At 45.8% G+C, this 16309-nt stretch overlaps 1 protein-coding gene across 1 annotated transcript in view; it reads right to left on the bottom strand.

Moving 5' to 3' along the window:
• Window positions 1-16309, bottom strand: part of CERS3 (ceramide synthase 3) — a gene marked incomplete at its 5' end in the record, with an annotated part of 68628 nt that overhangs the window by 35564 nt on the left and 16755 nt on the right. The window contains one exon of the mRNA XM_030578205.1: window positions 1273-1488. Within this exon, the coding sequence (XP_030434065.1) occupies window positions 1273-1488 (216 nt within the window). The remainder of the gene's footprint in view (window positions 1-1272; window positions 1489-16309) is intronic.

Below are 16309 nucleotides of genomic sequence, written 5' to 3'. Positions count from 1 at the left end.
AAGCTGCTGAGGAGTACTGCTTACCCAGATCAGGGGGTGGAAGGGGATCTATTCCCTTCCAAGGCTGTCTCAGCACCTTCCAGTCAATAAGGGACCTTGCTTATTAGGAAGGTCACCATCAGCCAATTGACATTCTCTGAGAGGTGGCTGGTTTGACTGAAAAATGGCACAGCATCTGGAGGGCAGAAGCAGCTGTTTTCTGCTCCACCTCCCACAGCTGCAGAATGTGCTGCTGGCATGGTTGACCTAGTTAGGTAGGTCTCTTTGGAATAAGTCCTCTCACCCCTGCTGGTGTCCTGCTTAAAGTGAGTTCTTATTACCCAGAGAGTGGTCAGCATCTTCCTTGTTCGAAAGCAGATAAACTGCTGGCCAGCCGGATGGCTAATTGAGCAGATGAGACGTTTCAAAGTGGCAATGAAGCAAGGCACAGTTGGGCAAGAATTTGCTCAGGAGAATAAGACTCTGAATTGTTATAAACATATAATCCACATTATTTTTGATCCTGAACACAAGTGATTTTATCTGATTTTGTCCAATTTACAACTCTGCAAATAGCCCCATTCTACCCTGAAATAATTATAAAAACCATACTAATTGTATTTTTTTAAACAAAAAGAATGAAATAAAAAAAAGGGGGGGGACTGCAAAGCTTAACATGCTCATGCTTCAACCTCACAGTGCCAACCACAATTTGTCCTGTAAGATCACAGCTTGCAGCAACAGTTCAATGTTCGGTGCCAGATTTTTTTTTTAAATCATCTTTACTAGAACTGCATGAAATGCTGACGCAGAACTTTGCAACCCCTCCAGAACGTGTAGATTTGCTATATCTCAATCCTACACAACTGATCTGAAGACTCAGGGAGAGGAAGGAGGAACTGGACCAGTGTGAGGTAAGTAAAGGGCATCAGAATATTTTATGGGTTGATTTCATCTAGGGGGAAGGAAATTATGGTCTCTTCTCAAACTCCAGCCTCTAAACATACCTTCAGGAACAATCACTTTCCACTTTTGTAAACTGAGCTGCAGGATTCAAACTGTGAAACTGCAGGTGGTGGAGAGTCACATGACCTTAATAATGGCAAAATTCCTATAAACTTATTCTACTTTTATCACCTGCTGTGTTACCTGTATTATACCTTTCTAGTGTAACCATTGGCCAAACCCATCTTTCTGAAAGAATTCACATACAGAACTAAACACATTTTAGTTTGCTAATATCCTTGGAGCTGAGGGCAGGACACAAAGTAAAATTACATACAAGTTTCTTACCTTTCTATCACGAATCGGACCATCAGCATCACAAAAGCATATGGTATCGTGGCATATAAGTGATATGGCTTTGGAAAGACAATGCCATTGTGGTCTTCAAGATCTGCCCATGTGCAATTGGCAGGTATCCATAAGCTCTCCCACCAGAACCAGCTGTTGAGTGTCTTTAATACATATGCCATGCTAAGCAGGTAGAAGAAGAATTTCAAATTTGTCCTGACATTGAAGAGAAATCACATGAATATCAATAGAAAATAATATCTTGAGAATTATTGTTCAGAGTATGTATTTAGGATTAATAAAAAATAATGGCAAATGAAAAATGAAGGTGGAAATTGGTGTCACTCCATGACCTCAAAGACTCTATGCTGATTTATCCCAACTGAGAATCTGACTGGCTGTCTATATGAAACAGCTGCAGGAACAATTCCTTATTTAAGGTAAGCAAGGGGTTAACTTCAGCCTGGCATCTCTCTCCTCCTGCACAGGTGCTCAGGATGCCCAGATGTTTGGAAAACAGACACAACAGAAAGCATTTGGGCAAGCTGGGCTCCGTGTTCAGGATTACAGAACTAGAATGATGCCTTAGGCTGGGGCGTTTTCTGTTTCCTTTTCCATGTATGTTATCTTATTTTGAATTATTAATAAGCGTTGTCCCTTTGGGAAGAGACCTTGCTAACTGCAATTTTTTCTCTGTGCTGGCTCATTTCAATTTACAATAGCTTAGTTAATAATCAGATCTACTGAACCCACATTATAGTCTAGTGTATAAATACACAGGATGGGCTTGCACAACACTTGTGTAGAGTACAGCTGGTCTAAATTAAGTGCAAGATAAAAAGAGATACAAAAGCAAACAGGAACCCAATTCTGTATTGGTGAGACTGATAATGTTTGGTTGTCAAGTCACTCCTGCTTAGTAGACTGGTTGCAAAAGACTCCTGGGTCCTAATTCTGCAAACAGAGCTATCCATAGTGCCGATCATCATATTTACAGAGAGCAGCCTTATAAAATGGAGCTGTGCAGAAACCAGCTATTTTGTTTTGTGGGAAATTCGGCAATTTTGAAATTTGCCTTAGTTCCAAAAGAGAAGGAAATGCCGCCACCCCCATCCCCCGAAAATCAGAATTTCCCACTAAATTAAAAGTTTGAGAAAATTGTGTTTGGGTAATTGAAGCATTTTGTTTTGATAAAATATAGGGCGTTTTACCCAATATTATTCATAATAAGGTCAAACTGCATCGTTTCAGTACAAAATTTCACCAGAGTTGACACATTGCAGCAAATGTATCAATTTAATTCAATCAGCATTTTCAGATGGAAAAGTGCTCTGTTGGGAAAATTTCGACCAACTCTACCTGAAGTGTGGTATTTCTTCCCCATTGGGATGGTTTGCAATCTTCAGTGTTTTAGCCCACGAAAGCTCATGCTCAAATACATTTGCTAGTCTCTAAGGTGCCGCAAATACTCCTGTTCTTTTTGCGGATACAGACTAACATGGCTGCTAGTCTGAAACCAGTCTTCAGCGTGTGCAGGGTTGAATGCTAAGAGTTTATCCCATTATTTGCATGCTGAAGATTGCATGTGAGCTCATGTCTCCTCAGTAAAGGATTGTTCAGTGCAGAGGATACCACCTAGCTCTTAACTTTGCACTCACATGCAGCTTCTACCTACACCGGCTTTGACACGCAAACTTTCCAGATTCAGACCTTAGTCCATTTCAGAGATGCATTTTCACTCAACTGCAAAGAGTCAATTTATTGTGCATCCATTTTTAGATGCTTTCTTAAAAGAGAGCGGTCTCTTCTAGAGCCCTGCAGCAGACCTCTGAAACAACTTGTGTGTCACAGGACTGTGTCATATGGAGCTGCGGTAATCCAGATACTTTTAATGAAGTTACTGGCCATACACCGTAGTCAGTATTGAAACATTACTCACTCACCCCTTTAATATTTCAAATACCAAAAGAGGATTATAAAAATCTACTGCATGAATTGTGTTGGTATATATTTATATGTATAAATTAAAGTCGGGGGAGAGGGGACGAGAGGGATAATCATGTTGTTCCTGGGCAGAGATCTCGTCTGCTGAGTTTTGGCCTACAGCAAATTTTTACTGCTGAATTATAAACTCCTAGAAGCAGGGATTTATAATGGGACTGTTAACAGACTCTTAACTACAGCTAGCGGGCACCATGATAATGAAGCAGAGCTTTAAAACCTGATTTTTTAGTTCAGACACAGAGGTTTACAGACTACGTTGAGAGACTCCATTATACAGTCATTCCCCTGAATGTTTTTTTTAAAAACAGACTAAATTGCAAACTGTCAAAAGCTGTCAGAGTTTACAATGCACATAAAAAGAGACCAGTCTGATGTAACAGTGGACTGAGCACCAAAGTTCCCCCCATGCTGTGGTGCAACATGGATTTTATACATCTGACATATTGAAATATTGAGGACAGTGCATATCTTTATATTGGATTCTTGGGATTTTAAAATCTTCTCCTTCCAGTACTGTGTGCCAATACTACTACTACTGTAGTATTTAATAACTTTACTGTTTTAGGTCCAGATGCGGCAATTCATTCCTTTCCAGCAAAGCATTGAAAAATATATATGGAGATATACTTATCTCACAGAACTGCAAGGGACCTTGAAAGGTCATCAAGTCCAGTCCCCTGCTTCCACTAGCAGGACCAAGTATTGTCCCTGACAGTTCCTCCCCCATCTCTAAATGGCCCCCTCAAGGATTGAACTCACAATCCTGGGTTTAGGAGAACAATGCTCAAACCACCGAGCTATCCCTCCCCCCCAGAGCAAATGCTTAAGTGCTTTGCTGAATTAGGGCCTTAGGGTCTGAGCCACAACCCACGGATGTGAATGGAAATCTTTCCATTCACGTTCTTGAGCTTTGGACCAGGCCCTTAAGTTTAAATTGTACGCACACATAGATACCAAACATGAGTGGCAGAGTACAATTCAGGGGGCTTCTGCAGCACTGGGAAGGCGAAGGATTCATCCAGTCCCAGCCAGACTTTGCAGCAGCAGAATAGAGCCCCTGAAGTTTCTACTACAACATGAAGGCTTCTGCTGTAGCCCTCACAGCTCCTGTCTCCCAGATTCACAGCATGACTGGTGGATCCACACAGCAGGAGATTCACAGGCCCTGCTTCTTCTCCTCAATAAACCCGAATCCATGGGAGCATGCAGAATGCCTCTATGAATGGGATTCTGTGGCATATCCACAGTTCTCCACTTCTGCACCCTAATGCAAACAAAATACAGACCCTCCCAATCTGCTAGGAAGTGCCTCATGATGCCAAACAAATATGCATGCAACTTTTCCTATGCTAGACAAGGGAGGTCCTCTGAGATTCCACTTTTCTCCTCCCACAGGACCCTTCCACCAGGCAAGTCATGCTAGATGAAAGTCCATTAGGAACATATTAATATTACTCTGTGCTTTGATGGGGAGGGGCAGGGTAGGCCCTTGAGAGTGGCAGAACAGTCTCTTCCACCAAGAAGCTGCTCAAGGCACTACCTTGGCCTGAGAGTCAGGACTTGGTCTCTGATCTCAGCTCAGCAAAACAGCATGGTCCATCTGGAGTGCTGGACTACCTAGTAGTTTTATTCCTTAAATTTACCATTTGATTGTTTTTTGGTATCCTAATAAAACAGGGGTGGGCAAACATTTTGGCCTGAGGACCACATTGGGGTTGCAAAACTAGATGGAGGGCTGGGTAGGGAAGGCTGTGCCTCCCCAAACAGCCTGGCTCCCACCCCCTATCCACCCCTTCCCACTTCCCGCCCCCGATTGCCCCCCGGGGACCTCAGCCCCATCCAACCCCCCTGCTCCCAGTCCCCTGAGTGCCCTGACCCCATCCACCCCCCCCCGATAAAGCCCCTGGGACACCATGCCTATCCAACTCCCCACCCCGTTTCCCATCCCCTGACCGCTCCCCCCCCAAAAAACTCTGCCCCATTCAATCACCCCCTGCTCTGTCCCCTGACTGCCCCTTATACAAGCTTCCGGCCCACTTACCATGCCGAGTAGAGAACGTAGAGCAGCATGTCTGGCTGCTGGGCCAGCCAGAGCCAGACACGCTGCCGCTCTGCTCGGCGGGAGTGCACAGCTCTGCCGCCCAGAGCACTGCTGTTATAACCTTATTCCCAGATTCTGGACCTTAGCGTCCAAAATATGGGGGTTAGCATGAAAACCTCCAAGCTTAGTTACCAGCTTGGACCTGGTACTGCTGCCACCACCCAAAAAATTAGAGTGTTTTGGGGCACTCTGGTCCCACTGAAAAAACCTTCCCTGGGGACCCAAGACCCAAATCCCTTGAGTCTCACAACAAAGGGAAATAATCCTTTTTCCCTTCCCCCCTCCAGATGCTCCTGGAGAGATACCCAGACACAAGCTCTGTGAAACTATGCAGAGTAATTCCCCCTCTCCGTTCCCAATCCTGGAACAAAAGCACTTTCCTCTTCACCCAGAGGAAATGCCAAATCAGGCTAGCAATCCAACACACAGCTCTCCCCCTTGATTTCTTCCTCCCACCAATTCCCTGGTGAGTACAGACTTAATTTCCCTGAAGTAAAGAAAAACTCCAACAGGTCTTAAAAGAAAACTTTATATAAAAAAGAAAGAAAAAATACAAATGTTCTCTCTGTATTAAGATGATACAACACAGGGTCAATTGCTTAAAAGAATATTGAATAAACAGCCTTATTCAAAAAGAATACAAATCAAAGCACTTCAGCACTTATATTCATGCAAATACCAAAGAAAAGAAACCATAGAACTTACTATCTGATCTCTTTGTCCTTACACTTAGAAACAGAAGACTAGAAAATAGAACTACTTCTCCAAAGCTCAGAGGAAACAGGCAGACAGACAAAAGACTCAGACACACACTTCCCTCCACCCAAAGTTGAAAAAATCCGGTTTCCTGATTGGTTTTCTGGTCAGGTGTTTCAGGTGAAAGAGACATTAACCCTTAGCTATCTGTTTATGACACGCCCCCCAAATTGCAGACAGTGGGGAAGCTCACTGGCGGCAATTTCCTTCTAGAACTTGAAAATAAACAGATTAATACAACACATGCACCTTTACATATACTACTAAGTATATAACTAACAGACTTTTACATTTTAAGAACACTTTTTAACTACTGGATTCTGGGAAACTCTCACGGGAGAGTGCATCAGCAACTTTGTTAGAAGCTCCTGTGATGTGTTGAATTTCAAAATCAAAATCTTGGAGAGCTAAACTCCAACGAAGAAGTTTCTTGTTGTTCCCCTTGGCAGTATGAAGCCACTTTAGTGCAGCATGGTCAGTTTGTAGTTGGAACCGCCGTCCCCAAACATATGGGCGTAGCTTTTCCAGGGCGTACACAATGGCATAGCATTCCTTTTCACTGACTGACCAGTGACTTTCCCTCTCAGACAGTTTTTTGCTGAGAAACACGACAGGATGGAAGTTGTGATCTGTTGCTTCCTGCATGAGCACTGCTCCTATACCACGCTCAGATGCATCTGTGGTTACTAGGAATGGTTTGTCAAAATCCGGGGCCCTGAGTACAGGGTCAGACATGAGCGTTGCCTTAAGCTGGGTAAAGGCTTTTTGACACTCATTAGTCCACTTAACGGCATTTGGCTGGGTCTTTTTGGTTAGGTCGGTCAATGGGGCAGCGATTTGGCTGTAGTGTGGTACAAATCGCCTGTAGTATCCGGCCAAGCCTAAGAAGGATTGGACCTGTTTCTTTGACCTTGGGACAGGCCACTTTTGGATAGCATTCACCTTGGCCTGTAGGGGGTTTATGGTTCCTCGACCCACCTGGTGCCCCAGGTAAGTCACTCTGTTTTGGCCTATTTGACACTTTTTGGCCTTAACAGTTAGTCCTGCCTGCCTGATGCGCTCAAAGACCTTTTCCAGGTGGAGTAGGTGTTCGGGCCAGGAGTCTGAAAAAATGGCCACATCATCGAGGTAGGCAACTGCAAATTCTCCCAGTCCAGCTAGTAGACCGTCTACCAGCCTCTGGAAGGTGGCGGGTGCATTTCGAAGGCCGAAAGGAAGGACATTGAATTCATACACCCCCGTATGGGTGACGAATGCTGACCTCTCCTTGGCAGGTTCATCTAGCGGTACTTGCCAGTACCCCTTGGTTAAGTCTATGGTAGAGATGAACTGGGCACGTCCCAACTTTTCCAATAGCTCATCAGTACGTGGCATTGGATAGTTGTCCGGACGAGTTACAGCATTTAGCTTACGGTAGTCCACGCAAAAGCGTATTTCCCCATCTGGTTTGGGTACCAGAACCACTGGAGATGCCCATGCACTGGTAGATGGGCGGATTATACCCATCTGTAGCATGTTCTGGATCTCCCGTTCTATAGCAGCTTGGGCATGAGGAGACACCCGGTAGGGTGGGGTTCTGATTGGGTGAGCATTACCTGTATCAATGGAGTGGTATGCCCGTTCAGTCCGTCCTGGGGTGGCTGAGAACAATGGGGCGAAGCTAGTGCACAGCTCCTTGATTTGTTGCCGCTGCAGACGTTCCAGGGTGGTTGAGAGGTTCACCTCTTCCACGCCACCGTCTTTTTTTCCGTCGTAGTAGACACCGTCAGGCCACTCAGCATCATCTCCCTGGACTGTAAACTGACAAACCTGTAAGTCTCTGGAATAGAAAGGCTTGAGAGAATTAACATGGTACACTTTAGGCTTTAGTGAGGAATTGGGAAATGCTATGAGGTAGTTTACAGCTCCCAGGTGCTCTTGGACCGTGAATGGCCCTTCCCATGATGCTTCCATCTTATGGGCCTGTTGCACCTTCAAGACCATAACCTGGTCTCCTACCTTGAAGGAACGTTCTCTGGCATGTCTGTCATACCAGGCCTTTTGCTCTTCTTGAGCATCCTTTAGGTTCTCTCTAGCAAGGGCTAAAGAGTGTCGGAGGGTGCTTTGTAGGTTGCTTACAAAGTCCAGAATGTTAGTTCCTGGAGAAGGCGTAAACCCCTCCCATTGCTGCTTCACCAACTGTAATGGCCCCTTAACCTCGTGACCATACACAAGTTCAAATGGTGAAAACCCTAAACTGGGATGTGGTACAGCCCTGTAGGCAAACAGCAACTGCTGCAACACTAGGTCCCAATTATTGGAGAATTCGTTGATGAATTTTCTTATTATGGCCCCCAAAGTTCCATTGAACCTTTCCACCAGGCCATTGGTTTGATGGTGGTACGGGGTGGCAACCAAGTGATTCACCCCATGAGTTTCCCACAGTTTTTCCATGGTCCCTGCCAGGAAATTAGACCCTGAATCTGTAAGGATGTCGGAGGGCCAACCTACCCTGGCAAAGATGTCTGTTAGGGCCAGGCATACAGTGTTAGCCCTGGTGTTGCCTAGAGCTACTGCTTCTGGCCATCGGGTAGCAAAGTCCACTAAAGTCAGTACGTACTGCTTTCCTCTGGGCGTCTTTTTTGGAAAAGGGCCCAGAATATCCACAGCTACTCGCTGAAAGGGGACCTCAATTATGGGGAGTGGCTGGAGAGGGGCCTTGACCTGATCTTGAGGCTTACCCACTCTTTGGCATACCTCACAAGACCGGACATACTTGGCAACATCCTTGCCCATCCCCTCCCAGTGGAAGGACTTCCCCAACCGGTCCTTGGTTCGGTTCACCCCAGCATGGCCACTGGGATGATCATGGGCTAAGCTTAAGAGCTTCTCCCGGTACTTAGTTGGAACCACCAACTGTTTTTTGCGGCTGCCATTCTTCCCGGTGTCCACCAGAAAGAATTTCCTTGTATAAAAGTCCTTGGTCTATAACAAACCGGGATCGATTTGAAGAGCTGAGAGGCGGTGGGGTGCTCCGTGCCGCCGCCCACGCTTTCTGAAGGCTGTCATCTGCTTCCTGCTCAGCCTGGAACTGTTCCCTTGAGGCTGGGGTCACCAGTTTTTCCTCAGATTGTGGACTTGGGCTTGGTCCCTCTGGAAGCGATGTAGGTGATGGGGTTGTTTCCGTTGCTGGTGAACCGCTCTCCGCTGATGCACCTGAGGGTATTTCAGGCTCTGGCTGAGCCTTTTGGGTATGGCTGTCGTGTGCTTCTGCCAGTTTTGGCTCGCTGGCGCCCTCTGGCGTTGAGTTTGAAGATGTGGTTGCACTTGCTGGTGCTGGTTGCTGTTCCAGTTCCGGGCCTGGTACTGGAGATGCTGTGGCTGTTTCAGTGGTAGGCATGGAATCCGGGTCCACTACCTCTGTCTGGGTCTCTGGTAACACAGACGGGGCTTCTGTGGACGGCTCAGGAACAGGAATGGGTCTGGAAGCTTGCCTGGTTTGGCTACGGGTAACCATTCCCACTCTCTTGGCCCGCTTCACTTGGTTGGCCAAGTCTTCCCCCAGTAGCATGGGGATAGGATAATTGTCATAGACTGCAAAAGTCCACATTCCTGACCAGCCTTTGTACTGGACAGGCAGTTCAGCTGTAGGCAAGTCTACAGCTTGTGACATGAAGGGGTAAATGGTAACTTTGGCCTTTGGGTTGATGAATTTGGGGTCAACGAAGGATTGGTGGATAGCTGACACTTGTGCCCCCGTGTCTCTCCACGCAGTAACCTTCTTTCCGCCCACTCTCAAATTTTCCCTTCGCTCCAAGGGTATTTGAGAGGCATCTGGGCCTGGGGATCTTTGGGGTGATGGTGGTGTAATGAATTGCACTCGCATGGTGTTCTTGGGACAGTTGGCCTTGATATGTCCCAGTTCATTACACTTAAAGCATCTTCCATCTGATGGGTCACTGGGCCGAGGTGAGTTACTGGAGACTGGTGAGGTTGAAGAGTAGGGTATCTGTGGCTTTACTTGGGTGGTATGGAGGGTCTTTGGCTGTCCTCGGTTGTAGGGTTTATGGTCTGTGTGCCCCCTGGGGTAATCGTTCCCCTTGACAGTAGCTTTTTTGCTTTCTGCCAGTTCCATCCATTTGGCTCCAATCTCCCCCGCCTCAGCGATAGTTTTGGGATTTCTATCTTGTATGTACCGTGTGATGTCTTCAGGAACACCATCCAAGAACTGCTCCATTTGTATGAGGAGGTTCACTTCTTCCAAGGTTTGAATGTTGTTTCCTGTTAACCAGGCCTCATAGTTTTTTGCAATGTAGTAGGCGTGTTTGGGAAATGACACCTCTGGTTTCCATTTTTGGGTTCTGAAGCGCCGACGGGCATGATCTGGGGTTATCCCCATCCTGTATCTGGCCTTGGTTTGAAAAAGTTTATAGTCATTCATTTGCGGCTTGGGCATTTCAGCTGCCACCTCTGCTAAAGGTCCACTGAGGTGTGGCCTTAATTCTACCATGTACTGGTCTTCGGGGATGCTGTACCCAAGACAGGCTCTTTCAAAATTTTCCAAGAAGGCCTCGGTGTCATCACCTGCCTTGTAGGTGGGAAATTTCCTGTGCTGGGGAGCAATAATTGGCGCCGGGTTGTTAGGGTTGGCTGGCACATGCAGCCCAGCTTTTGCCATCTCCAGTTCATGTTTTCTCTGTTTTTCCTTCTCTTCATTCTCTTTTGTTGTTTTTCCATTTCTTTTTGTTGTTTTTCCATTTCTTTTTGTTGTTTTTTCCATTTCTCGGCGGTGGGCTGCCTCATCTTCTGCTTGTTTCCTTCGGTAGGCCACCTCTTCTTCTTCTAGTTTTCTTTTGTGTGCTGCCTCTTGGGCTGCCTGTTCTCTTTGGAAGGCTGCCAGTTTGAGGCTTTCTTCCTTTTCTTTCATCTCCATCTGTCGCCTGTGTTCAGCGTCTTTGATTTGTTCTTCGGCGTCAATCCTTGCCTTAGAAGTCATGGTTCCTGTTTTCTTGTGTTGGGGTGCCCTCCGATGTTTATCTTCTGAACTGCAGGCTCTCTGTTGCCTCCTGAAGTCTGCCTAGCAACAGTGCTTTTTTCCTTTTCTCTCTCTAGCTAATGTTCAATTAACGGAAACCAGAAAAACCACTTTATCTGCATGCATATAAGTGCTGATACTTGCCTCCTAATGGGAGGGCTATTGCATGACAAAAGACCCTTAACAGTCTTCTCGCTTAATATGCAAACCACAAACTGCTAGAGAGCAGAAAAAAAAAAATTCTCTCTGGTTCCCTTTTAAAACCAAACTGTTTCTCTCTGCTAAAAAGCCCTTAGCAGAGAAAAGAAAAATATAATATTCCTACTGGCTTCTGGATTCTGTCTATATCCCGCCGCTGCTACACCATGTTATAACCTTATTCCCAGATTCTGGACCTTAGCGTCCAAAATATGGGGGTTAGCATGAAAACCTCCAAGCTTAGTTACCAGCTTGGACCTGGTACTGCTGCCACCACCCAAAAAATTAGAGTGTTTTGGGGCACTCTGGTCCCACTGAAAAAACCTTCCCTGGGGACCCAAGACCCAAATCCCTTGAGTCTCACAACAAAGGGAAATAATCCTTTTTCCCTTCCCCCCTCCAGATGCTCCTGGAGAGATACCCAGACACAAGCTCTGTGAAACTACGCAGAGTAATTCCCCCTCTCCGTTCCCAATCCTGGAACAAAAGCACTTTCCTCTTCACCCAGAGGAAATGCCAAATCAGGCTAGCAATCCAACACACAGCTCTCCCCCTTGATTTCTTCCTCCCACCAATTCCCTGGTGAGTACAGACTTAATTTCCCTGAAGTAAAGAAAAACTCCAACAGGTCTTAAAAGAAAACTTTATATAAAAAAGAAAGAAAAAATACAAATGTTCTCTCTGTATTAAGATGATACAACACAGGGTCAATTGCTTAAAAGAATATTGAATAAACAGCCTTATTCAAAAAGAATACAAATCAAAGCACTTCAGCACTTATATTCATGCAAATACCAAAGAAAAGAAACCATAGAACTTACTATCTGATCTCTTTGTCCTTACACTTAGAAACAGAAGACTAGAAAATAGAACTACTTCTCCAAAGCTCAGAGGAAACAGGCAGACAGACAAAAGACTCAGACACACACTTCCCTCCACCCAAAGTTGAAAAAATCCGGTTTCCTGATTGGTTTTCTGGTCAGGTGTTTCAGGTGAAAGAGACATTAACCCTTAGCTATCTGTTTATGACAACTGCCCACGCAACTCTGTGGGGGAGGGGCCGTGGGCTAGCCTCCCTGGCCTGGAGCTCAAGAGCCGGGCAGGATGGTCCCAGGGACTGATGTGGCCTGTGGGCTGTAGTTTGCCCTTCTCTGTAATAAAAACGCCCTGCAACCACTGCCTGCTCCATGTTTGTTTCAGTTATGCCAGATATCACCTTCCTAAATCCAGTGGAATTTTGAAAACTCCTCCCTCTAAGTCCACATAAGAACGGCCATACTGGGTCAGACCAAAGGTTCATCTAGCCCAGTATCCTGTCTTCCGACAGTGGCCAGTGCCAGGTGCCCCAGAGGGAATGACCAGAACAGGTAATCATCAAATGATCCATCCCATTGCCCCCTTGACACTTTATTTTTCCTTTCCTCAAGCTTATGAATACTACAATTCTCCTCAGCTTCCCCCAGTTACTCCCATCCACCTTTGCTCACCAACTCTCTCTCCAAGCACTTCTACTGATGCGCAACAGCTGCTCCCAGAAAACCTCCAATGTAGCTTTATGTTTTAATACTAGAGCCCATTTTATTTTGTAAGCAAGGTCCCAGGACCCTGCCTAGCCTGCTTTTTCTATGTGTGTCCCCTGTTGCACCACACAGTCCACACCCTGTGCTTCGTTCACCACCCGTCACCAGTAATGGGATCCTTCTTGTCTACTTCACGTCGGTATTTTGACGGCTGCTGTTGTTACTGCCAGTCACTTTGGGTGATTTTCGCCCAGTAAAGACTAATCTGCGGCTGTGAGATGCTCGGGGGGAAAGGGCACACCTTGCACCTTAACCAGCCCCTTTGCCTCCAGGACTCTTTGGGGACAGGGAGGGGCGCATGCAGCATTTCTTGTTACACTTGTAAGGAAGGTGTCGCTGCACTTCTCTGCAGCCACAAGCTGGTACAGAGCCATGATCCCATCCAGACATGCCCCATTCGTTACCCATAGCAGTGCTGGGAGTACTTGCTTCTTCCCCCGCTTGTGCTCCCTGTTCTGGGTGTCCCGGGTGGCAGAGGCTTGCTGGGGCCTGTCTTACACCTAGGCATTCTGATAGGGTAGACTATGGGAATTTCTACACTGCAATCCTAGCAAAACAAATACATACCCAGGGTTCCCCGCATGCTCTGACAGCTCATGCTGACACAGCTACACTGCTGTTAGTCATGCCGGCGCAGGGAAAGCTAGTGCAGGCCTACCCAAGATGCAATCCCACCTTGGACTGCAGTGTTGACATACCCTAAGTCTGAACCAGGTCAGGTTTAAGGCACATTGCCAGAGCAGTAGCTGGGAAGCTTGCCCTGTAAATGCTTATCTGTACGCATTCTGTAGACAGAGGACTTCACTCCCCACGGCTGCAAATCTGGCACTTTCCACGAGCACCAATTTCAAACACACACTTTAATCACTGGAACTTGTTTCAACCCTAAATATAGCAAATACTTGGCAGTTGCCAAATGCCAGCTGCCAGCATTTCAGAGAGGTCGGCAAAACCTGCTCCAGCGCCACCCAGCGGATCTAGTCAGGGCATTCCCCTATGCCTGCTATTTTCTGGCTGCACTTGTGTTTTGGTTAAGCGACTTTCACAACAAGCCTGTTTCAGGCTGCCATCCAACCTGCAGCTCCAACATAAATGTGCTACTGAACAGCAATTTTTAGAGCCAGATTCTGGTCGCAGGTCACACGAGTGTAAACCTGGATATATCCCACAGACTTTTGTTCAAGTTAGTTACAGCGGCATAAATCTAGGGTACTTGCACTAGCTATAATGGAGTTTATCTGGATTTACACCAGAGGAACTGAGATAGAATCTGATTCATGGATTCCAAGGACAGTCAACTTTTTTTTGTTTACATGAGACTCACATAGTTTTTTCCCTGACAGTAGTTCCAAACCTGCTCCCATTGCAGGTAAGTGCAAGATGCCTTGATTTGGAGCTGGCTCTTGCATGAATCTTGAAAGCATGCCCAGTGGCAGTCTCCAGGTTGCTCAAAGAGCCATGTTCACCATTCTTTTCTCCTAGTTCCAAACAGAGCCAACCAAACAGATTGTGTGTTTAGTTTGGAATCAAGTTCAGTTGAATGCACCATGCTCTGCTGAACCACTGTGAAAAGACCTCCACGTCCTTGAAGTTCAACCCTACTTCCCAGTGACAGGAATAAGAGCTGTGCCATTGACTTCAGGGTCCTTGCAGAGCATGATCTCCCAATGAAACATACTTTGTGAAGCTGGAAGTTTCCCTTGAATCCTAGACATCAGACACATTCTATTAGGGAAGCTCATCCACCACTGCCAATGAAAGACCTTCATCTCTGGCCTGTCTGGTCAAGTTTTAACAACCTGCTGAAAAGACAGGAAAATCAGGACTGATCGGTTGAGGAATTTCAGACTGGCTCTACTGAATCCTTATTAATTTAAGCATGAAGCACACACGCAGCCAGAGAATATCAAAGTGATGCTCATTTTACAGATCTATTTCTTAGAGTTCCTGATTTGTTCTGTTAAAACATTTTCACCTTGTATTTTTAAAAGGTTTGGCAAAGGACGCCAGGTTTTGATCTGCCTTAACGTAACTGGTTGGGTTTCCCCAACTAAAGCCAGGCGCTGTTTGGAACCAGGGTCCATTGCATCTGGGCCACCAAACTCTGGGGAAAGTACAGACGGACAGTTAGGATTTTGTCCCCTTTCCACAAAAACTAGAATGGCTTTACAAAACTCAGTTGAGCTACTCTTTTGCAAAGCAAAAACCAGACTCAGGGATAGGTGATATTTTATCCAAACCAAAGTCTGGGAGAAGGGTAGGTAAGAGAGCCTTTCCTTAGCTTTTAACATAGTGAGAAGGCATACAGAATGCAGGGGTTGCACAAGTAGGGGCAGGAAGCCATGGCTTCTCTAAGTGTCTTGCTAGACTGCCTACGGGGCAGAGACAGAACAGATCTAGCAGATTACAGAATGATCAAAGAACTAGGAAGATTAAATTATGTGACAAGACTGGAAAAGCTGGTACAGGGACTTGGAGGAAAGCAGATATGACTGAAGTTTCCCAGATGCTAGGAGAGATAGTGAAGCTACTCCAAGCTATTAATCATCAATGCTAATCAGGGAAAGGGCAGGGGGGGCTAAGACTAAATAGGACACAGATTCACCAACCATAGCACTTGCTGCTTAAGACCAGGCAATGAACGCTACAAAGGTGCTGCTTGTTGGGTTTAGCAGCAGACTTTGTGGTCTGCTAACACCAGGCAGTGTCCGTCCATCAGAGTAAAGGATCCCAGGATCTATTGTTGATTGCCTTTATGATTCCTGAACACAACCACTTAGCAGGTGAAAAGAGAAAATGTTTTGCCCAAATTCAAGTTCATGAGATTATACAACCTCCTACTATGTAAAAAAGGTACCTTTAAAAAACAAAAAGCTAAACAAAGACAGGCATTTAGAAAATATTCAGGATTATTAATGCGGTGTCCCCTGACACTAATCAGCTGACAGGATAGTATTCCTACAATTGAAAGTTCTGACACAATCAGCGTCACATTATCAAGTCTTTCAAATGCACAATGGTATATGGGAAGTTGAAAGAAATGAATACTGCATCATGCCTGGTGTTCATCATAAGGAGAATATGAACACACCCCCAAAACAAGCACAAACCCGGAGGACACAAATCCAGATATGTTATTGTTTAAGTGCGAGGCAGCATCTTAAGCACTGAGAGCTACAATGCACTGTCCCAGGAGGGGCAGGGCCTGATTCAATGCTCTCTCAAGTTAATGGAAGCACTGCCTGGGGTCAGGTCCATATACCCTAGTGGATGACAGGCAAATCTAAAATAAAACAAGTTCCCTCCCATTCTGCACCATTGCCTTTTCCTTCTCACCACATCTTCCAGACGTTGTCCATGTTCTTTATTTATTTTACCCTTCCT

This window comes from Gopherus evgoodei, chromosome 10 (genome assembly GCF_007399415.2).
Source record: "Gopherus evgoodei ecotype Sinaloan lineage chromosome 10, rGopEvg1_v1.p, whole genome shotgun sequence".
NCBI lineage: Eukaryota > Metazoa > Chordata > Testudines > Testudinidae > Gopherus > Gopherus evgoodei.
The sequence above is the reverse complement of the archived record's forward strand: the minus strand, read 5'-3'. Positions and strand labels throughout refer to the sequence as shown.